Source organism: Octopus sinensis, linkage group LG15, assembly GCF_006345805.1.
Source record: "Octopus sinensis linkage group LG15, ASM634580v1, whole genome shotgun sequence".
NCBI classification, from domain to species: Eukaryota; Metazoa; Mollusca; class Cephalopoda; order Octopoda; family Octopodidae; genus Octopus; species Octopus sinensis.
This window is the reverse complement of record NC_043011.1, coordinates 51,332,210-51,356,960: the sequence shown is the minus strand read 5'-3', so window position 1 is coordinate 51,356,960 and position 24,751 is coordinate 51,332,210. Positions and strand designations below refer to the sequence as shown.

Below are 24,751 nucleotides of genomic sequence, written 5' to 3'. Positions count from 1 at the left end.
TTCTGTTGTATACTGAGGACTAAATTACTTTGTTCAATGTATCTGTCCTTTGCCTTTTTAACCCTTTTACTGCAGAAATCACATATGTCCACTCAAAATTTCATTTTCCCTTACCTGTGGAAAGCAGTTTTATATACCAATCTACCTTTTGTTTACGAATGCCATGTTTGAAACTATTTTTCATTGAGATATATCAAATTTATTGAGGCAAGGTGATTGGCAGAAAATACCAGGTCTATTTTTTGGTTGATATTTAATACCATTACTGGAGTAACCATAAAATTTAATTTCACAGTAAGGTGTGAACTGAAGGAGATTTAGTTGTTATTTCTACTATTTTAAGTCACTTCATAAAGGTTTACTTCCTCATTAGCTGACAGAGTACTAGTAGTAGTTGTCGTATTTGTATGTGATAATTAATTAAAACAAGTAAATACCACCAGAAACAACTGATTATCATTTGCAAAAAGTCAGCTGAACCGGGGCATTAGAGATCTATGTTGATGTTGTCAGATGCCAGTCAAGCATGGCTGATTTGTCCTTTAAATCTGTGTGAGGAAGATGTCTCATTTGACTAAACTTCACCTTGTGGATCCTTAGAAGTACAGCTGCCCCATACTCAGCACAGTTTTAACCCATTTGCGGTTGCAAAGTGCCATTGTATTCATACTCTTTTATTTGTTTTAGTCATTTGACTGTGGCCATGCTGGAGCATTGCCTTTTAGTCGAGCAAATCGACCCCAGGACTTATTTTTTGTAAGCCTAGTACTTATTCTATCGGTCTCTTTTGCCAAACTGCTAAGTTACAGGGGACATAGACACACCAGCATTGGTTGTCAAGTGACATTGGGGGGACAAACACAGACAAACAAACATATACACACACACATACATATATACAATGGGCTTCTTTCAGTTTCCGTCTACCAAATCCACTCACAAGGCTTTGGTCGGCCCAAGGCTATAGTAGAAGACACTTGCCCAAGGTGCCACGCAGCGGGACTGAACCTGGAACCATGTGGCTGGTAAGCAAGCTACTTATCACACAGCCACTCCTCCATCAAAACCTCCTCCGTCAAAATTTCTTTATAACATGCTTGATGAAAACTTGAGGTTTCAGTTAATTGTCCCTAGCATAGATGAGACCCCTAGTGTGGTTATTTTATGTATTAGAAATAGAAGTCACACATACCCCAAACTACTATTTGCTGTTGTAAAAAAGGAGACATTGCACAATGCTGTGAAGGGTATACTATTTCTGAGAAATAAATAAGATGATCTTGGCTGAAATACCTTTGACCACTGCTCCACTGCTTCAGGACCAATCAGTGATCTAAACAACAACAATAACCAATAAAATTAAACATATTTACTCAGCCATCCATAATTTAATGTCTCTTTTTTTTGTTTTTTTTAACAAATAGAGTGTAATTTAAGGAAGATTTGACTGCTATTTCCAGTATGTCTGGCAACTATGTAGAAGTTTCCATATTTGTCAAAGATATTACGTAAATGTCTAGAAATATAAATTCCCATATTGAATTCCTAGCACAGAAAACTGTACATTTTAGACAAATGGGTGAAAAGAAAAACTAAAACCATTTTTTTAAAAATGTATTGAGAAGATGGAAACTTGAAAAGAGAAAAAAAAATTTTTGAAAACCATGATTCTATCTCTCAGACAAAGAGAAAGTTCCAAAATTTCAAATTCTTCAGCATTGAACTAAATAAAATTCAAGAACTCCATAGCAAAGTTCTTAACCTTGGCTATCTTCCAGAGCATTCCTGTTAAATATATATATATATATATATATATATATATATATTAGTAATGCAATACTAGAGTATTGCTTTCCAGTAAAGAATAGCCCGTGAGGGAAAAATACACAAAGTAAATAAATGGCACAACGAAGTAAATATCGGTACTTCGTTGTGCCATTTATTTACTTTGTATATATATATAAACAGAAAAGAGAGAAAGGAAAAAGATGTTGACTGTACAAAGAAAGATAGTAAATAGATAAATAAACAAATGTTTCCTTTGACCCTCTATTATCTCAGTGAAAGATGTGAGAACAATTTGTATACAAAACACATGTTCAGTTCTATCTTGCAATTGTCATTGAATGAGGAAACAGCAGATGCGCTGTTTAACTGCATTATTGAATTATGAATTCAAATTTTGTCGTACTCATAGCTTGAAGAAAGCTACACTCTACCAAGCTGATTTGCTATAGGAGAGCCACATAAAATCACAATCTTCAATTGGTTCCTCTGCAAACCAGTGGATCATGGAGCTGACATTTTCTTTCACATTTTACAACTTTCACCTCTGTTACATGTACTTCTTCATGGTATCAGTTTACAGCTAGATAGATTGTAGCCTTCATTGTACTCCTACTCACCTACTATAAGATCATACCGTTCCATTGTATCTGTGCCCACTACTAGCTATATAGACTGTATCTCTGTTATCCCTTCTGCTAGAGAGGTGGACTGTACCTGTATAGTATATACTATTAGCTAGCTAACAAGTCTCTACCTCTCCATTGTATCTATTGCTAGATAAACAGACTGTACCTTTCCAAAGTACCTACTGTTAGGCAGCTAGGTGGACTCTATCTTTCCATTGTAGTTACTACTAGCAAAGTGATTTCTACCTTTCCACTGTACATACTGTTAGCCAAATGGATTGTACCATTCTGGTGTACCTGCTGCCAGCTAAGCAGGTGGTCTCTACTTCTCCACTGAACCTTCTGTTAGCTAAATGGACTCTACCAACTCTCATCTAGTTGGATAGCAAACTTAAAACCAAGACAACCAGTCCAGTGTTAGTGAGAAAACTATGTGATGGACTAGGAACCATTGATCCTAAAACAATGTAAACTAGGGATCTTTTAAAACATCTGCAGTGAGATGGTCCTTCATAAAACATTAAGAAAGACAATATCTCAACTCACCTGATATTCTCCATGTAATTTCTCATTACAGGTAATGGTACACAACAGTTTATCAGTATACCAGTGTCGCTAGCAACCGGAGGCAACCAGCAGATACAGTTGCTGACAACGTCCAATGGACAAATTATTGCTACCAACCTCTCCAGTCTTCAGGGTTTGGCACAACCTCTCAATATGACTGCCGCTGCTGCTGCTGCTGCTGCCGCCGCCAACACAAATGCTGCTGCAGGTCAGTATGTTGCTCTCTCTCATTCTTTCTCCACTTCTCTTTCTCCCTCTTCCTTTCTCTCGCTATATATCTTTCTCCTTCTTTCCTTTAGTAGTAGTAGGAGGAGGAGGAGTAGGGTCGATTATGATGATAATGACAACGATGGCTGATGGATGTTGTTACTGTTGCTAAACCCAGGTCAGCTTTGAGAAAGCTGACATTCAATCAGAGACATTCCAGCTGTGAACATCCCTTCATTTTGAATGTCTATGACTGCAATGCTGGATTGAGCAGCCATTTAGAAGCCCTTGCATTGGCTCATATTAGTCATCATTATCATCATCATTATCACCTTTTAATATACATCTTCCATGCTAGCATACATTGGACAGTTTGACACGGTCCAATGGGTTTGAGAACTGCATATGTTCTAGTGTCCACTTTGGCATGATTTTTATCACTTCCTACCATGAACTGCTAACAAGAGCTAACTGGGTGGTACTTTTTTTGTGGCACCAGCACTAGTGAGGTCACCATGAAGCTTGCAAGACTGAGGTCCTCTTTTGATTGGTTGGGGTTACATTAGATGGGAGGTGACTTTATGTTAAGAGATGGAGATGGGAGGTTAAGGCATCATCATCATCATCATCATCATCGTCATCGTCATCATCATCATGAGTGTGTGTAATATGAGCAGAAGTCCAGAAATTTTGGAAGTAAACTGAGCTAACTGGAACTTTATTTTACCGACCCTAAAGGGATGAAAGGCAAAGTTGTCCTTTGCCAGGGTTGGGCTGTGAATGTAAAGAGCTGATACTAAATTCCAGAAGGCATTTTGTCCAACACTCTAATAACGATTTTGCCAATAACGATTTTGTGCTCTCATAGACACAAGACTACAAATTTAGATGCAGGGCACATGGTGGGGATTCTTTTTTTTTTTTTAGTGTTCTGTTGGGTTGGGGTTTTTTTTAATCTTTTTTTGTGTGAAGGAAGGATCTCTATTCTTGGATTTTGTGGACCTTGTGCCACTAGTGAAATCTAGATGGATGATGTTTCTTGATGTTCTTTGTGAATAATTGCAATTGATGGCTGCAGCAGAGACTTGTATAAGGAGGGAATTCCAGAGGATTGGTATTCTGGTGGGTGGAAGGACTGGGAAACTTGTTAGTGTGTGGCATGGGCGGAAGGGGTAAGTATGGATGACGAGAAGAGGAGAAATGAGTAATTTGGGTGGTTCTAGGTGGTGGTGGTGGCGGCAGTGGCATGTGATGAGCCAGCTTCAAGGAATAAAGGTCACAGTAGTAGTAGTAGTAGTAGGAGGAGGAGGAGGAGGAGGGGGAGGAAGGGGAGGAAGGGGAGGGGGAGGGGGAGGAGGTGGTTGTTGACAAGGCAAAGTGAGGAGACATTACTTTTGTAGGCAAGATATTGGGGGTGTATTGATTATTAACTACATGTTGATCAGTCAAAAGGTTGTTTTAATAATATCTCTAATTTTGACACATAGTCAGCAGTTTGAGGGGAGATAGTTAGTCAATAACATCCACCCCAGTATTTAGCTGGTATTTTATTTTATCAACCCTAAAAAAGATAGAAGACAAATTCTAATTTAGAACTTTGCATCTTTCATGTTATTTTATTTTCCAAACTTCAGCTTAATAATAACAAAGTTATTTTACTGACTTCTTCAATGTTTTCAAAATTAAACAAACAAAATGAAAAAGTAGTGTATTTCAATGTAAATATGATAACAAAAGGGTCACAGTTCATTACAGTATTCATCCTGTCCTTCATGTTGTTGTTTGCTAACCATATTTTGCTTCCAGTAACATTTGATGAAATATAAATAGTCTTCCACTGTCTCTCAAATACCAGGCTCCATCAATTCACACACATCAAACGGTACCACTAGCAATCAGCAAACAACCAACCAGTTGTTGGCCAATCAAGTTTCTTCATTACCTCAACTGCTCACCAATGCTCAAGGTCAAATTTTGGCAGTCGGCCCACAGGTAAGCATATACTTTAAGCTCTTCCAGAAACCAGCTTGAAACATACCATAATACAGAATATTACATATTATGTGTGTTAGGACAGATAGTATTATATATTATGTTATATTATATTATATTATAGGTGCAGGAGTGGCTGTGTGGTAAGTAGCTTGCTAACCAGCCACATGGTTCCGGGTTCAGTCCCACTGCGTGGCACCTTGGGCGCGTGTCTTCTACTAGAGTCTCGGGCCGACCAAATCCTTGTGAGTGGATTTGGTTGACGGAAACTGTAAGAAGCCCGTCGTATATATATATATATATATATGTGTGTCTGTGTTTGTCCCATCCAACATCGCTTGACAACCAATGCTAGTGTGTTTATGTCCCTGCCACTTAGCGGGTCGGCAAAAGAGACCAATAGAATAAGTACTAGGCTTACAAAGAATAAGTCCCGGGGTCGAGTTGCTCGACTAAAGGCGGTGCTCCAGCATGGCTGCAGTCAAATGACAAGTAAAAGAGTAAAAGAGTAAAAGAGTATATTATAATGCATATTATATAATCCAATATGATGTTGATAAACTACTGATGACTTTGTCTTTGTGTAGTTATTCAAAGTCAAATACTCTTGGTAGAGATTTATAAACACCATACTCTTGAGTGATTTGCCAAAAGTAAACTTCTTAACAATTTTGTAGTCTTCTTGCTGTGACAATGAAACAGAACAGAATGGTCAGGTTAATGATTCTTTTGTGTGTGTCAATGGACATATCTTTTAAATACATTGTTGGCTAAATATAAAAATGCATGTGTCTAAAAGTACGTGTATAAGGTGCAGGTGTGGCTGTGTGGTTAAGATGTTTGCTTTCCAGTCATATGGTCTTCAGTTCAGTCCCATCACTTGGCACCACGGGCAAGTGTCTTCTATTATAGCCCCAACCAAAGCCTTGTGAGTGGATTTGGTAAACAGAAGTTTTAGGCACTGAGCAATACCTCTCTAAACCGTATTGCCTAAAACATATTGCCCAGTGCCTAAAACGTCGAGCAAAGAATATAAGTAGCAATCGTGATACCCACCACAAAGAAATGATCGAGCTCAGTAACAATCTATTAAGAAACAACTACCCCAAAAACATACTATCTATTCCAATTATGAAGAAAAGAGAGGATGAAACCAATAAACTGTCTACAGTCTGTCTAACCTATGTGAAAGGCTTCTCCAAAAAGATACAAAAGATAATGCAGCCTATATGACATCAGGACAGTATTCAAGAGTAATACACTTTGCAAATATCTCCTTTGGGTAAAACCACCTATAGAAGAGAATATGACCAAAAACTATGTGTACTCCATCCCATGCAGCTGTGGTAGGTTATACAAAGGCGAAACATGTCGCCCCCCCCCCTCAAAATAAGGGTAGATGAACATCGCAAAGCTGTGACACGAGGAGATATTAATAAATCAGGTATAGCTGATCATGTATGGAAAAATGGAGACCACCTCACCTTGTGGGATGAAGTTAAAATAATAGACAGAGAACACCACTGGAAAATACGAAAACTAAAAGAAGCAGCACATATGCTAGGACACAACAACCTCCTAAGCAGACCGAATGCAGATATGAATAGAATATGGGAACCAGTATTAAGGAAGGATAAGAAAATATTAGATTTACAAGCCCTAAAATTCACTCCATAATTGCCCGCAAGCATATGGCATAGTGGTTAAGTGTGCGGGCTACTAACCCCAAGATTCCAAATTTGATTCCAGGCAGTGACCTGAATAATAATAATAATAATAATAATAATAATAATAACAACAACAATAACAATAACAATAACAACAGCAACAACAACATTGAAAAATAACTCAGGAATGAGAACCCAGATTTGAAATTTCCCCAAGACACCTAATGAAGGCTGGAGGGTATATCAGCCGAAATGTGTTAGCAGCAAACAAGATGAGGACAAATATCCATCAAATGTAACTAATGTAAATAATGTAACATCTCTTAAATATAGAACCATTGAAGATGTTATATATATATATATATATATATATATATATATATATATGCAGACACCACATAGCTATATGCTTACACATATGTGTATGCACACATGCATGTGTGTGCACACAGGGTGACACACATGCACATGGCCTTCATAATCCTCTTCATTCAATACCTAAGTTTTGCTTGCCAACATTGACTTCATACACAAACTTTGTACAGTCTACTCTTCACTTGAAAAGAGAACACCTTTGTTACCATCAGAGGTTATAACACCCTAAATTTTCTTCTACCCCATTTGTATTTTGGCTACTGTGCTTTACTTCTACGGGGGCTTCCAAGCGCTCAATTTCTTTCACTGAGGCTTCTTACTGTCAACTACTTTTGTGCATCTGTCACATTGACTGTCTATCTTCTCTGTTGGCCTACATATGTTTCTTCTGCACCTTTTATGCACCCATAGCTTACATTGGGCAAACCAGATGGAGTTCCTTGGTACTTGAATATTTAGTACAATATTCTTACATTACTGCTTTACCAGTTGTTTTGTCTCTATACTCCTTGTACTTTCACCATATTCCTCTGCTTATTTCTCAAATTCTTTCTGTATTTCAGCAAGTGTTAACACCTGTTTCTGTCCCACATGTGAATTCGACAACCTCCAACTTGTCTGGCCAACAACCTGTGAACAATGCCACCACCAATGGAGGCTGCAACCATCTCAACCAACAGAACCAGGCACACAGTACTGCTGCTGTTGTTGCTGCTGCCACTGCTAGCAGCAGCAGCAGCAGCAACTGCAGCAGCAATGGTGTGGGCAACAGCTCGACAAATGGCAGCAATAACAGCATCATCATAAGCAGCAGCAGCAGCAGTAGTAGCAGTAGCAATGGTGGCAGCAGTGGCGGCAGTGGAGGTCACAGTAGCAATAGCAGCAGCGTTGGTGGTGGCGGCGGCGGCGGTGGCGGTGGTAGCAGTGGTGGTGGTGGTGGTGGTGGTGGCGGTGGTAGCGGTGGTGGTGGCGGTGGCAGCAACAACAGCAACAGCAGCAGTAACAACAACAACAACAGCAACAACAATAACAATAATAGTAGTAGTATCACAAGCAATGGCATCAGTAGCAGCTTGGTGCACAGTGTTGCAGCAAGCAACATCAGCAGCAGCAGCACTCTACGAGGAAACAGCAGCAGCAGCAGCAGCAGTGGTAACAGCAGCAGCAACAACAGCAGCAGCACTGGGCCCTTACTGGGATCAACAGGGACGACCACAACGGGAGTCAGTGCTAGCAACAACACCAGCAGCAGCAACAACAACAACAACAACAGCAGCAGTAACAACAGCAGCAGCATCATCACCAACAGCAGCAACAACAACAGCAGCAGCAGCAGTAACAACAGCAACAATAACAACAGTACACATCAAGCAATCAACTCCAGCAGCATTCATTCTAACCTCGTTACTGCTGGTGCTGGGAGCTTGGTCGGTCACCCCCAGCATCATGCCATTGCCAAGACGACGGTTTCCCAGCAGCCGCAACAGCAGCAAACAGCCACTCGCATCACAGTGGCAGCGCAGTCCCTCACTACCCACACAACTACCTCAGATGGGCTGCCTCCAAATGTCAGTCAACTTTTACCCAGTACGTGAAAATGTTTTTTTGTTTTTTTTTTGGGGGGGGGCAGTTTTTGTTACTCCATAATACTTATTACACATCATCCCACCACCATCACCATTACCATCATCACTACAAAACCTCATCTTCATCATCACTATCACCACCACCAATATCATTACCACCATCATCATTACCATCATCATCATCATCATCATCTTTACCTATACCATCAGCATTTTCATTTGGAACTGTCTCACATTAGCTTTTTTTATAATATAATTGTGAACACTGATAAAAGAATCTTTCTGAAACTCAAAAAGATTTCATTTGACCCTTGCAAGCATGGAAAACTGGATGTTAAACTGATTGATGATGGTAATGATGATGATGATGATGATATATTGAAAGCATAATTAAGTTCAAGTTTTAAACTATTTTCATAAAGATTTATTTACTCTTTTTGTATGAGGTTTTGCAGTTCTTTTGGAACTATAAAGTCCCTAAATCCATTTCTGTTTCTAGACTTTCACAGACTCATCTTCAGGATTTGGAGTTTGATGTAATATAGGCATTTGCAACTACCTCATTTTTATGGTAGGTTAGTGTAGCAATAAAGTGTACATAAATTACATTTTCCTGTCATAAAAGAGGTAATTTCATATGCCAAAAACCATTTCACACTTCAACTCCTGAAGATGAGGCTGTGAAAGTCTAGAAATGTTGATGATAGATTAGAAATGTTATTGTTCAAATGAGTTGTGAGGAAGTCATTCAAAAACGGGAGGTAAAAACCTTGATAAAATAGTTTGAATTATAACTTGGTTGTATTTTCAATATAACATGTCTAAAAAATACTTGTGCACATGCATACATACACATACATACATGTATGTGTGTACATGTGTACATACCCACACACATCACCACTACTACCACCCTCATCATCATCATTGTCATCATCATTATCATAATTGTTACCATCACCGTCAGAAAGAGTTACATCACAACACTACGTCATTACCAACACTATAATCATCATTATCATTGATATCAGTATTATCACCACTCTTATTACTATCTTCAGTATCGTTGTCATCGTCATTGTCATAACCGTTACCATCATCATCAGCTACATCACAACACTACATCATCACTAACATTATCATCATCATCATCATTGACATCCTCCTCATCATCACTCTTATCACCATCATCAGCATCACTCTGGCACTCTCATTGCCATTATCATCATTGTCATCATCACCACCATCATCTTCATGATTACTATCACTACCACTACTATTTTCATGATATATAAATATCTATATAATTTATCGTTCCAGATACTGTAAGCAATTCTACTGAAAGCACAACTGTAGATGGCATCAACTTAGATGAGATCAAAGAGTTTGCTAAACAGTTCAAAATCCGGCGCTTATCGTTAGGGCTAACGCAAACCCAAGTCGGACAAGCTTTAAGTGCAACAGAAGGACCAGCCTATAGCCAATCAGCCATTTGCAGGTGAGTGGAAATGTCAAATTGTTTCAAGGGTGAGGGTGCCCCACTTTTAGCATCATGTAAAACTATAGTCCATACACTAGGCCTCCAGACTGTTTGTATCTATCCAATTTCACTGATAATTGAGATAATTCAAGGTTATAGTGCAAAACACTTGCCTAAGGTTTCAATCTATAGGAATGAATCTGATACCTTTATGGTTGTGGAGCACATTTCTTAACCATTTGACTGTGGCTGCTTACACATCATTATCATTTAAGATCTGTTTTCATGCCAACATGGGTGGGACAGTTTGATGGGAGCTTGTACTTGTGCCCATGCTAGTAGGGTGCCAAGAACACCATCCAAGCGTGATCGTTGCCAGCACAGCCAACTGGCTTCCGTGCCAGTGAGCACGTAAAAGGGCACCATTCGAGCGTGATCGTTACCAAAGTCGCCTTCTGGCACCTGTGCTGGTGGCATGTATAAAAGGATTTGAGCGAAGTCATTGCCAGTACCACCTGACTGGCCCCTGTGCTGGTGGCATGTAAAAAGCACCCACTACACTCTCGGAGTGGTTGGTGTTAGGAAGGGCATCCAGCTGTAGAAACTCTGCCAAGTCAAGACTGGAGCCTGGTGCAGTCATCTGGTTCGCTAGCCCTCAGTCAAAATTGTCCAACCCATGCTAGCATGGAAAGTGGACGTTAAATGATGATGATGATGATGATGATTGAGATCTGGGGACTGTGGCAGCCAAATAAGATGTTCAACTTCACTGGAATGTTCTTCATGCTATTCAGTAACAACTTTAGCTGTATGAATTGGTGCATTATCATCCTGAAAGATTGCGTTTCCCTCTGGAAATAGTTCCACAACCATAGGATGAATTTGATCAGATAAAATGCTTAAATAGTCTTGACTATTAATTCTGCCATGAAAGGAAACCATTGGGCTGGCAGATTTCCAAGATATAGCCCCCCCCCAGATCCTCCTCCATGTTTAACAGTTGGAAGAAGGCAGTCTGGGTCAAATGCTTCTTTTGACTGTCTCCACACGTATACTTGGCCGGTGGTCAGAAAAAGGTAAAAGATGACTCGTCCGAGAAAATAACATTCTTCCACTGCTCTAGGGACCAATTCTGTAGGTTTTACTCCACTATAAATGCTTTGCAACGTTTGTTTTTGAAAATAGTGGTTTTCTTAATGCAGCCCTCCCATGAAATCTGGCTTTGTGCAGCTCCCAGTGAACAGTTTTTGTGGAAACTGGGTTCTCAAGGTGGTCATTAAGCTCTGCAGTAATTTTGGGAGCTGTACTTTTGTGATCCTTTCTAACAATTTGTGCAAGAGACTGAAGGTCCCTATCTGAAAGCTTTGGTTTTCTTCCAGAGTTTTGTTTTGATGAGGAGGTTTCTCCCTCTTTCTCAAAGGCTGTACTACTTGATACACCATACATTTTGGCTGTTTTTGTTACGCTGGCACCTGCCATGCGAGCACCAACAATTTGACCTCTTTGAAAGTCTGATAGATCTGTCAGTTTAATGAATTTTAATTACCCCTTTCTGATGATATCTGAAAAGAAACAGCAATTTTAGCAAAACATATTAAGCAACACTAATAATAAATCAAAAACTATAAAAATAAACAAGCCTTTGACAGTTTTATAGATATTTCAAAATTATGATGCTGTGATGCTTGGTGTTTCCATTATTTTGTCCAACCCCTGTACATATATGTATGGCAGGCTTGCATATTTTCCATTTACTAAACTAGTTTTGATTATTTTGTCTTCTCATTGCCATAGACACATGCTCAGGCTGTTATGCTGTGGGATCAAACCTAGAACTTAGTGATTGCAAAGCAAACTTTTTAACCGCATGGCCAGACCTGCATTCATGAATATGTTGTGTGCGTGTGTGTGTGTGTGTGTGTGTGTATATTTGCATTTGCATAAGTACTCTTTATTCTGCTATTCCACCCATGCAAGTTGCAGCATTATGGGTATAAAAGCATTTGGTGATAATGATGGGGATAATTAGCGTCATCATCATCTTGGTGATACTTATGCTTCTTGGTTTGTGTGTGTGTCTCTCTTTCCCTCTCTCTCTCTCTCTCTCTCTCTCTCTATATATATATATATATATATATATATATATATACATGTCTGTCTATGCATGTGATAGTGATTTAATGAGCTATCACTTTATATTTATGTATGTGTGTGTATGCATGTGTGACAGTTGACAACGAGCTTGAGTTGTATATGTTTGTGGTGTGTATGCAAGTGTAATATTTGTTATACATATTTGTGTAATGTGTGTGTGTGTGTGTATGTGTGTATGCAAGTTAATTGCGTTACAGTAATGAATATGCAGACAATGCTTATGTCTCTTTTTCTCTTTTTTCTTCTCTTTTCATATCACTTACCACTAACTCCACCACCACTATAACCATCAACACTATCACTATTCACACCAACATCACATATACCACCATATAAAACTACGAACACCAATTTCACCAATAACATCATCACCACCATCACTACTAACATTACCATCAATGTCACAACCATCACCACCACTACCACAACCATCACCACCACTACCACAACCATCACCATCACCACAACCACCACAACCATCACCACACAACCATCACCACCACAACCATCACCACCACCACCACAACCACCACCACCACCACCACCACAACCATCACCACAACATCACCATCACCACCACAACCACCACCACCACCACCACCACCACCACCACCACACAACCATCACCACCACTACCACAATAATCACCACCACCACCACAACCATCACCACCACTACCACAACAATCACCACCACAACCATCACCACCACTACCACAACAATCACCACCACCACCACAACCATCACCACCACTACCACAACCATCACCACCTCCACAACCATCACCACCACAACCATCACCACCACAACCACCACCATCACCACAAAACCACAACAATCACCACCACCACCACAACCATCACCATCACCACAAAACCACAACAATCACCACCACCACCACAACCATCACCACACAACCACAACCATTACCACCACTACCACAACCATCACCACCACAACCATCACCACACAACCACAACCATTACCACCCATATCACTACCACCACCAATATCATGTCTAACACAAGGTTTGAAAAGCTGGATATCACTCCAAAAAGTGCTCAGAAAATTAAACCGGTTCTCGAACGATGGATGGCAGAGGCTGAGGAACGTTACAAAAATGGGGTGCAAAATCTGACTGAATTCATTGGCAGTGAGCCTTCTAAGAAGCGAAAACGACGCACATCTTTCACACCACAAGCATTAGAAATATTAAATCAACACTTTGAGAAAAATACACATCCATCAGGTAAGAAGGACTTCTTCACTATATTTTCTCTTTGTCCTTTTTTTTTACGCAATAGAAGTCCCATGAGGTATCACCAGGTTTAATTTTTTTCCCCTTACAGTTTGCTTTTAAACCCTCATTTTGTTCAGTAGTAGTAGCAGCAGCAGCAGCAGCAGTAGTAGTTGTTGTTTTTAAGGCAGCATGCTGGCAGAAACATTAGCACATTGGTCAAAATGTTTATCAGCATTTTGTATGTCTCTATGTCTTGGATTCAAATTCTGCCAAAGTTGAAATTGCCTTTCATCCTTTTGGGGCGGGATTGATAAAATAAGCACCAGTTGAGCACTGGATCTGATGTAATCTATTTACTCCATTCTTCAAACTTGCTGGCCCTTACACCAAAATTTGAAACCATCATTATTGTTGTTGTTTTCTTCTTCCAATCAGGACTCACGCCATTAACCACAAAGAATAATCCCTAATTCGAGCCTACTCTAAGCTACTAAAAATGTGTGTAGCAACTTGAAGATCCACCCACCACACACAATAGATTGGCAGTTGCACAGGCGCAAAAGCTACGTTGTTATCCTCATTCTGTAAACGGTTGCTTGTAACGGGTGAAGAGCTGAACCATCCTGGAGTACAGAGGATTTGCAATTTAGACTAGGGTCTGAAAGTTTACCACACCATAGTGGGTTACACCATGGTTCCTCTGCTTTGTGGCAGAAGTAGGAAGAAAGAGTGAGAGAGAGTTGTGGTGAAAGAGTACAGCGGGGTTCACCATCCCTCCCTGCCAAAGCCTCGTGCAGCTTAGGTGTTTTTGCTCAATAAACACTCACAATGCCCGGTCTGGGAATTGAAACTGCGTTCTTACAACCGTGAGTCCGCTGCCCTAACCACTGGGCCATTGTGCCTCCACTGTTGTTGTTGTTGTTGTAAGCTGGCAGAGTTCTTAGAGCTTTTTAAAAAAACTGTTTTGCAGTATTTGTTCTGGCTTTTTACATTCTAAATTCAAATCTCATTGAAGACAACTTTGTCTTTCATCCCAGCAGCCAGGTTAATAAAATAAAGTGCCAGTCAAGTTTGTGTTCATGGTATTGACTAACCACCATCTTCCCTAAATTTGATAGCCTTGTCCTGAACCATTAACATGCGGTACAAAATACAGTTGACTCTTGTAGTGTAATAATATCATTTTGCTCTTCTCACTCTGCTAGTTGAAGACCATAGTTTTGGAGCCTTCTTTCAGGGTCATTGATATTTGGTTGGAGTATGTAGGGCAAAGTTGACCTCAGCAAATTTAAATTCAGTATTAGAAAACACAATAATTCATTTAGGTGTGTGCTTCTAATTTTGACAAATCCTGAAGTTTTGAAGTTTTGGGATCTCCCTCTAGTTTCTCTGCTATCTGACTGAAGGAAGAGACCAAGGTTGTTGTTAAAATGGAAATTATGAATCTTGTTTTGTGGTTCTATCTTCTATGGGTGTGTTTTTGATGGCTGAGCTTAGAAAAGTATCTTTTTTTTAAAGTAAGTTTTTGTTTACTGTTGAAGTATGAATATGTTTACATTATTTACATTTGCCGGCGTAGTGGTTAAGAGCATGGGCTACTAATCCCAAGATTCCGAGTTCAATTCCAAGCAGTGACCTGAACAATAACAACAATAATAATAATAACATCGAAAAATACCTTAGGAATGAGAACTCAGGGTCGAAATTTCCCCAAGACACCTGAAGAAGGCTGGAGGGTATATCAGCCGAAACGTTGTGTTAACAACAAACAAGATGAGGATAAATATCCGTCGAATGTAAATAGGCGCAGGAGTGGCTGTGTGGTAAGTAGCTTGTTTACCAACCACATGATTCCGGGTTCAGTCCCACTGCGTGGCACCTTGGGCAAGTGTTTTCTACTATAGCCTTAGGCCGACCAAAGCTTTGTGAGTGGATTTGGTAGATGGAAACTGAAAGAAGCCCATCGTATATATGTATGTGTATGTGTGTGAGTTTGTGTGTCTGTGTTTGTCTCCCTAGCATTGCTTGACAACCGATACTGGTATGTTTATGTCCCCATCACTTAGCGGTTCAGCAAAAGAGACCGATAGAATAAGTACTGGGCTTACAAAAAATAAGTCCCGGGGTCGATTTGCTCGACTAAAGGCGGTGCTCCAGCATGGCTGCAGTCAAATGACTGAAACGAGTAAAAGAGTAATGTACAAAATTCCTCATCTCTTAAATATAGAATTATGAATATGTTATTTCATTTTTTGTTTTCTGTTTGTTTTGGGATGTTTGTGGCAGGGACTGTGACAATTAGGGTTTACTACTAATTACTTTGTTGGCTGTTTTACTGGTTGTTTTCTGGTTAACATTAGATGCAAACGTTTGCTCATTCTCCGCATTTCTTTGGTGTATATTCTTAGTTTGGCTTCTTCATTCTGGGTTTCATTTCTGATTTGGTTGTGTGAGCTGTTTAAGGTTGTCGTTAGTTGGGGAAGATGTGGTTATATCTGGAAGTAATTAATTTGTTGAAAATAACTGAGATTGTGGTAGGGGTGGACTTAACAACAAAGCACGTAGTAGTAAAATGTAAAATAGCTTGTTGTTGTTGCTGGGGCAGGAAAAAAAAAAAAGGTCAAGGAAAACTTAGAATAAAGTAGTTAGAGGGTGATTTAAAAATAGTGTCTTTGATTGTTGCCAGGACAGAGTTCAACCCTCAAAGATGATTCAAAGTCTGTGTTGTTCTGGTTAGTTAGATTTAAGAGATTTAGGTTTTATGGAAAACATAACCGAATGACAGTAGGCAATACGTTATTGAATTGGGTGGCCTGATGATGTTTACAAACCTGTCCAAACCTACAGGAAACTCTGAAGTAAACACATTAATCATGGACTTGATAATAATAATAATGATGGAGGTGAGAGGAAAATGATAATGATGATAATAATGCTGAAGGTGGGAGTGGTGGTGGTGGTGTGGTATGGCTTGGTGGAGGGGAGGGTGAAGATGATAAATATGACAATGATGAAGAGGAGGAAGAAGAGAGTAAAAAAAGGAGGAGGATGACAATTATGATGATGACACTGGTGATTCATTTTTACACGTAAGGTTCATTAAAGAATAAAGATGAAAGAAGCACTACATTTTCTGATATGCCATAAAACGATTCCGCGAGATGGCTTTTTCCTTCTCTTTTTTATTTTTTTTTCTCTGTTGTGAAAATAAAGAAATGTCTGTCTAGTTGTAGAGTTTGAACTCTCTCTCTGTCTCTCTATCTCTCTCTATCTATCTATCTATCTATCTATCTGTCTATCTATCTATCTATCTCTCCTCCACATCACTAACTCCATCCACCATCACTAACAAAAATCTAACATTAAATATTTTCTACAATATTCTTGAAAGACATTCTCTATAGCTCTTGAAATCTATTTTCATACCACAACCACTTTTCTTTTCTTTATTTAAATTTATTTCTAATTTTCTTCCTATTTCTTTTTCTTTTTCTTTTTTTTTTTTCGTTAGCTGTTGAAACATTAATAAACAATTTAAGTACCCCTTTCTGCTTTTGTTGCTGCTGCTGCTGCTGCTGCTCTGGTGTTGTTGTTGTTGTTGTTGTTGTTATTGTTAGTGGTGTTGTAATTGTTGTTGTTGTTGATTTCCTGTCATAAAACCTCTGCCAAACAAGATGAGGCAGAAAGCCGAGGTGATAAACGACTGCTGATAAACATTTTTCTGCAGCATCAAAGGGCAGTTAAATTGTACAGTTGTACCAGGACAACAGTGTGTGTGTGCGTGTGTGTGTGTGTGTGTGGTGTGTGTTTGTGTGTGTGTGCATCCACATATATTTATGTGTGCATGCTTGCATGCATACATATACATATAGCTTTAAACATGTATAAATATATACAAGTGTATTTGTGTGTATGTTTGTACATATATATGTTGCATGTGTGTATGTGTATGTATATAAATAGTTATATATGTGTGTGTGTGTAAATAAGTATATATATATATATATGCATATATATATATATATATATATATATATATATATATATATATATATATATATATATAATAAATATTAGGGAATAAATCCAAATTTACAGGGAAAAAATCAGACTTAGGATTAAATCCAATTTTATAGTAAAATATTATAAAATATTATTAGAGACAAAACCACTATTTTGCAAAACAAACAAGGAAAGACTTAATCAAATTCCTTTCTAGAAGGAATAGGAATATCTTTCAAAGATGAATCCCAAAACAGCGGTTCTATCTTACCTGTAAAATCCATAATTTACGAAATTGAGGTATTACACTCAATATACAAAATTATCAATATTTATATATATATATCATCATCATCGTCGTTTAACGTCCGTTCTCCATGTTAGCATGGGTTGGACGGTTCGACCGGGGTTCTGGGAAGCCAGAAGGCTGCACCAGGCTCCAGTCTAATTTGGCAATGTTTCTACAGCTGGATGCCCTTCCTAACGCCAACCACTCCGTGAGTGTAGTGGGTGCTTTTTACGTGCCACCTGCACAGGTGCCAGGCGCATATATATATATATATATATATATATATATATATAATATATATGCATATATGTATACACTCACAAGCACACATACATATACATATAAACATAGTGATTTTGGAGAAAAAGCACTCAATACGTGTAATAGAGATTTTTCATCAGAAACTGAAGATTTAGCTCTGTCATTACTCTGAGTTTTGCACTTTATGTGCAGCATGGTGTGTGTATATATCAATATACAATATATCTTTTACTCTTTTACTTGTTTTAGCCATTTTGACTGTGGCTATGTTGGAGCACCGCCTTTAGTTGAGCAAAGCAACCCCAGGACTTATTCTTGTAAGCCTAGTACTTATTCTATCGGTCCCTTTTGCCGATAGAATAAGTACTAGGCTTACAGGGATGTAAACAAACCAGCATCGGTTGTCAAGTGATGTTGGAGGGACAAACACAGAAACACAAACATGCGACGGGTTTCTTTCAGTTTCCGTCTACCAAACCCACTCACAAGGCTTTGGTCGGCCCGAGGCTATGGTAGAAGACACTTTGCCCAAGGTGCCATGCAGCTACTTACCATACAGCTACTCCTATGCCTATTATATATTATAAAAGAATCGAAATCGATCAATGGAAATTGCAGATGTGTTACCAGTGCCGGTGGCATAAGAGAACCTTCCGTTTCACGACCGTTGCCAGCACTGCCCATTTCGTGTCCGTTGCCAGCCTTGCCTGGCCCTCTGCCGGTGGCACATAAAAAGCACATCCGTTCGTGGCCGTTTGCCAGCTCTGTCTGGCACCTGCGCGGTGGCACGTAAAAAGCACCACTACACTCTCGGAGTGGTTGGCGTTAGGAAGGGCATCCAGCGTAGAAACACTGCCAGATTTGACTGGGCCTGATGAAGCCTTCTGGCTTCACAGACCCCAGTAGAACCGTCCAACCCATGCTAGCATGGAAAACGGACGCTAAACGATGATGATGATGATGATCATATATAAAAAGATATGAGGTGGTATCAAAAAGTCTCCAGACTAGTTCTGTTTCATAAAAAATAACTTAATTACATAAGTTTTAACATCATCTCCTTTGCAATAGTAACCCTGCACAGCAATACACCAGTACCAGCATTCCTGCCACTTTTGGAATCCAGCCCAGAAGTCATTTTCCATAAGTGAGTCAAGGACCTCCTGCAATTCACTCAAGATTTCGGCAATGGTGTTAAAATGGCAATCTTTGAGCTACATTTTCATCTTGGGAACAGATGGAAGTCTGCAGGTGCTAAATCTGGTGAATAGGGTGGGTGCAGAAGTGATACTGGGTTGGTTTTGGCAAGAAAGTCATGAGTGGCGAGAGCTCAGTGACAAGGCACGTTGTCATCATGAAGAATCCAATTCTTCGCACTCCACAGATCTGGTCGCTTCCGCCAAATGTCTTCTTTCAAATGCTTTAAAACATCACAGTCAGGCCATGGGAAATGAATTCTCAATGCACAACACCGTGGATGTTGTAAAAAAACAATGAGCATGCTTTTGAGCTGCAGTTCTGTCATGCCTTGTTTGGTCATAGAGATGAAGGGTTCTTCCATTGCGACAACACCTGCTTCATTTCAGGGTTGTACCCACAGATCCAACTCTCGTCACTGGTGATGATCCTCAACACGAAGGATGGGTCATCAGTGGAACACTACCAGGGATCTTGACAGACTTTGCGACAATGTTCTTTCTGCTCAGTGCTCAGCAAGCAGCAATGTTATTGATTGCCCTCCAATGATCCTCATGCACAAACTCATGAATTTTCTCCATGTTTCCAGAGGTGATGCTCATGGCAGGTCTTTCAGATAGCTCATTGTCTTCCAGGGATATTCTTCCACATTTGAAGCCCCCATGCCACTTGACACATTGCATATGACCCATTGCCTTGTCACCATAAGCTTGCCAAAGCATGTTCCATATCTCTGTAGCAGACTTTCTAAGTTTGACGCAAAATTTCATTTTGGCCCTTTATTCCTGTCCATGAAAAAAAATTACAGACCACAGCATACACGTGATCACAAAAACACAAATTTCTCAACTTGCAAAGTAAACACAGTGGTGTCACTCAGCAGACTGCTTCATGAAGGTCACTGCTAGCTCTCCCTGCACACACAACCATGTGCTGCCATCTATTGGTACACTCCAGAACTAGTCCAGGAACTTTTTGATGATACCACCTTGTATGCTTGCACACAAACAGTCTCAAGCACAGTGGTACTAATTCAAAACATTGATTTGTTCAGTTTTGTTTGTGTAACGAGTAATGCAGCTGGCCACAGAATATGGCAGCTATTGTTTTGACTCCTAAACTCCTAAGAAAGTATCTGTTCACTTTTTCAATCTTAGGTCAGGCTTTTAAATAATTTGTTTTGTAATTGCATTATATAATATATTATATATATATATATATATATATATATATATAATATATACACAATATATATATATATATATATACACACACACACACACACTCATGCCCATGGAAGGTAGTCATTAAACAGTGATGATGATGTTGATATATATATACCGTGTAAGTAAACACATAAATGTGAAACAAGGTGGAAAAAAGAGTACTCAAATACCAGTGGTAGAGTAATATGCTTTATTTAAAGCAGCAGAAAATTCAACAAAACCTGTTACTCTGAGTTTCACGTTGCCGTTCATCGGACAGTTTTTGCTACGGACAGTTTTTGCTATTCTAGCAAAAACTGTCCGATGAACGGCAACGTGAAACTCAGAGTAACAGGTTTTGTTGAATTTTCTGCTGCTTTAAATAAAGCATATATATTATATATATATATATATATATATATTGTTGCTATTATGCAAATGTGTCATAAGTCCAAAATTTTGCTTTTTCAGAAAATGAAAAATTAGTTTCGCCATTCCATAGCAAATTTCCTGGCTTTAAAAGTATTGTGAAAGGCCTGGTTGGAGGTCAAACCTTCAGAGTTCTTTTACAGGGCTTAGGAAAACTGAAGGACTGTTACAATAAGTGTGTGGATTATACTAATGTGTCCATCTGTTCTAATTTAATTAAATTCTATGTCTTTGTGCAGCTGAAGATTGCTCTACATTTTAAATTGATGTAATGATTGCATTGTTCAATTAAATGGAGTTGCATGAAACAATTGTACTGCATTACCTCTGGATATCCTTGTTGCTTATTTTGATATATATATATCAACAACAACAACAATATATATAATATATATATATATATATATAATGACAGGTGATGAGATGCTCTGTGACTCGTCATCTGAAATGCAATGTAGTTGTGGTTAGTTCGAAACTTACAGCCAATGATGCTATTGTTTACAAAATATATGATGTGTGTGTAATTTATTTTGACCAGTGCACTGGTTTGATACACAGGAGTTTCCACAGCATGCAGCTACTTCTTCAGGCAATTCAGACTGTGTGAAAAGACACCACAGTAACAGGCCTAAATAAAAGACTGACCTAAATAAAACACTGCACTCTATGTTTGTATTGAGTACTTCCTCTTTAAAGAGTAGACATGCTTCCCAACCACATGGTTTCATGTTGAGGCCCACTTTGTAGCATCTTGAACAAATGTCTTCTGCTATCACCCAAGGCAAACCAGAACCGTTTGGTTAATGGAAACTAAAAAAGAAGCCAAGCCTGTTCCATACATACATGTGTGTGTGTGTGTGTATGCTTTTGTTCACCTCAGGTGCATACTTACTTGAAAGTCACAACGTTCATGCAGTGTTATATTGGCATTTATTAGTAATTAAGCCATTCATTTTGTGCCTTTGAAACAATATGGAATAATAAGAGACCCCTTACTTGAAAAGTATTTAACCCTTTAGTGTTTAAACCGGCCAAATCTGGCCCAATATATTCTACATGTTTTATATTCAAACTGGCGATATCTAGCCTCTCACTCCTAACCTACATTGACATTCTAAAAATAAACAATCACATCATTGAAACCTCAAAAGCTATAAGATAATGCATGACTAATTCAAAACAATTTGAGTGAAAAGGTATTACATTTAACAGAGTAATCTGAACACTAAAGGGTTAAGGGTTATTATCAGAAAGCTGTTCATCTGTAAAACAATGCCTCAATAACATATTTGCCTAACCCATGCTAGCATGGAAAAATGGATGTAAAACAATGAATGATTACCAAAAATATAAACTTGGAAGGCAATGACTGAAACACGTAAAATTAAGTAAATGAATTGAAATTTCTTTTCTCTTCTACTTCACAGGTGCTGAGATGACAGAGCTTTCTGAAAACTTGAACTATGACCGCGAAGTGATTCGTGTGTGGTTCTGCAACAAGAGACAAGCGTTGAAGAATACCATCAAGAAACTGAAACAAGAAAATGCTTGATGGTGAAATAGAGTGTGGTGAGACTAGCGAGGAACAATTTTAATTTTTTTTTTTTTTTTATTTTTACAAACCGAACGCTTGTTTTGAAACCAGAACAGCAAAACTTAAACACCAACCAACCAATCAACCAACCAACCAACCAACCAACCAACAATAATAATAACAGTAATGATAAATAAATAAATAAATAAATAAATAAAAGCCTACCTGACCGCCATCACTACCACCACCACCACCACCACCACCACCACCATTACTGTTGCCACTGCTACCATTAACTTCATCACTGTCACAATTGCAGTCAATGCCACAAGTATGTATTATCACCATGCCATTGATCAAAGGTCTGTGTGGTATCTGCATGGATTCAATCTGGAATAACCTAGGACTAAACAACAGCGACAGCAAGAACAATAACAACAACCATTGCCACTACCTTCATCATCATATCATCATCATCATCATCACATCATCATCATCACCATCATCATCTTCTTCACAGTGATACCATCACCATGACGTACAGCTATCATCTGCAATTTAGGTGTACTGAAGCATGGATGGAAGCTACACAACAACAGCAACAATGACAACAATAACAACAACAACAGCAACAACAACAACAAAGGCTCCATGAAACCACGACAATGGATGGATGTCAAGAGCAGCAGCAGTTAGAGAAATGGTGACGGATGCCGATGGTAATAACAATGATGAAGTTGATGATGATGATGATGATGACGATGATGGTTACAATGTTGATGATGATGATGATGATGGATGGATGGATGGTGATGATGTGTTTGTGGTGGTGATAGTGAGGTAGTGGTGGTGGTGGTGGTGGTGCTGCTGCGGTGGTGGTGGTGTTTGTGACGTTTGTGGTGTTTGCAATGAAGAAATGGAGAAAGAAGGATAAACATGCCATTGATGAATGAAGGGTCAGAATTTTCACCCGCTGATAAAAAAAAAAAAACAAAAAAAAACATGAAAAATAATAACAACTACAATAATAATAATAATAATAATAATAATAATAATAATAATAATAATAATTAAGCCAAAATACCAAAAAAAAAAGAAGAAAAAAAAGAAACAAAAGACAGCAGCAGCAACAACAAGCAAACAAATGGAGATATTATTATGTTATATTATTTGTGTGCATGTGTCTGCTGTATGTGCATATGTGCATGTGTCTGTATGTGCATATGTGTATGTGTCTGTATGTGTGTGTGTTGTGTGGTTTATTCTGTGTAAAAATATGAATGGATGTTAACCAAGTGTAAGACTTCATGAAATGTTTTGTTTTTAGTGGTGGGGAGAGGGGGGGGGAAGAAAGAAAAAAAAGAAAGAAGGAAAGAAGAGGACAATAGCAGCAGCAGCAGCACCATCAACATCAATTGGTAACATGAAGAAACAGTTATTTAATAAGGCAAAATTGGTTTATTGGGTTTTTTTTTCAACAGTAGAAGGGTTTCAAGGATGAAGGTTTTGGATTTTTTTAGAGCTAGGTGATGGGTGGTGGAGCTTCAGTGTGCCCGGGCAGGGCAGGGCAGGACAGGGCGGAGAGGCCTCGGATAATTGCGGTGGGTTGGTACTGGAAAAGAAGTCGTGATCCGTGATGTGGTAAGGGGGTGGGAGTTATGTTGGGACTGCCATGTTGGAGACATGGAGGAAGGAAAATTAAAACAAAAAAAAAAAAGGGCCGGTGGTGTTATTTTTGTGTAACATAACACATTCCTTTCTTCCCCTACCCCACCCTCTGCAGTTACTGTCATCATCATCATTATCATCATCACCACCACCACTATGAACATACAGCATCATTCATCAGTACAACCATATTGAGATATATACATAATATACAGAATGTGTATGTATAATCTCCATGTGTGTGTGTGTGTAATCTATGCATATACATATATAATATATATATATATATGTTTGTATGAGGTAGAGGTTAAGCAACCATCTAAGGGATAATAAATATCCAATATACTACTGGGTATATATACCTACGTATTTATATCCAATACTAGGTATGGGTGAGGGTAAAACAGAAATTTACCCAGAATTTATAAGGCAAATTTGCCTTATATATATATATATACATATACATACACATATACAATAATAT

At 38.8% G+C, this 24,751-nt stretch overlaps 1 protein-coding gene across 1 annotated transcript in view; it reads left to right on the top strand.

The window, feature by feature from the left end:
• The window catches only part of LOC115219688 (putative uncharacterized protein DDB_G0277255), a 526,870-nt gene extending 503,200 nt beyond the window's left edge, over window positions 1-23,670 (top strand). Inside the window, exons 8-14 of the mRNA XM_036509471.1 lie at window positions 2,992-3,189; window positions 5,044-5,180; window positions 7,786-8,115; window positions 8,170-8,809; window positions 10,129-10,306; window positions 13,471-13,691; window positions 22,493-23,670. Of these exons, the coding sequence (XP_036365364.1) occupies window positions 2,992-3,189; window positions 5,044-5,180; window positions 7,786-8,115; window positions 8,170-8,809; window positions 10,129-10,306; window positions 13,471-13,691; window positions 22,493-22,617 (1,829 nt within the window). The 3' untranslated portion in view covers window positions 22,618-23,670. The remainder of the gene's footprint in view (window positions 1-2,991; window positions 3,190-5,043; window positions 5,181-7,785; window positions 8,116-8,169; window positions 8,810-10,128; window positions 10,307-13,470; window positions 13,692-22,492) is intronic.
• The last annotated feature ends 1,081 nt before the right edge of the window (window positions 23,671-24,751 follow it).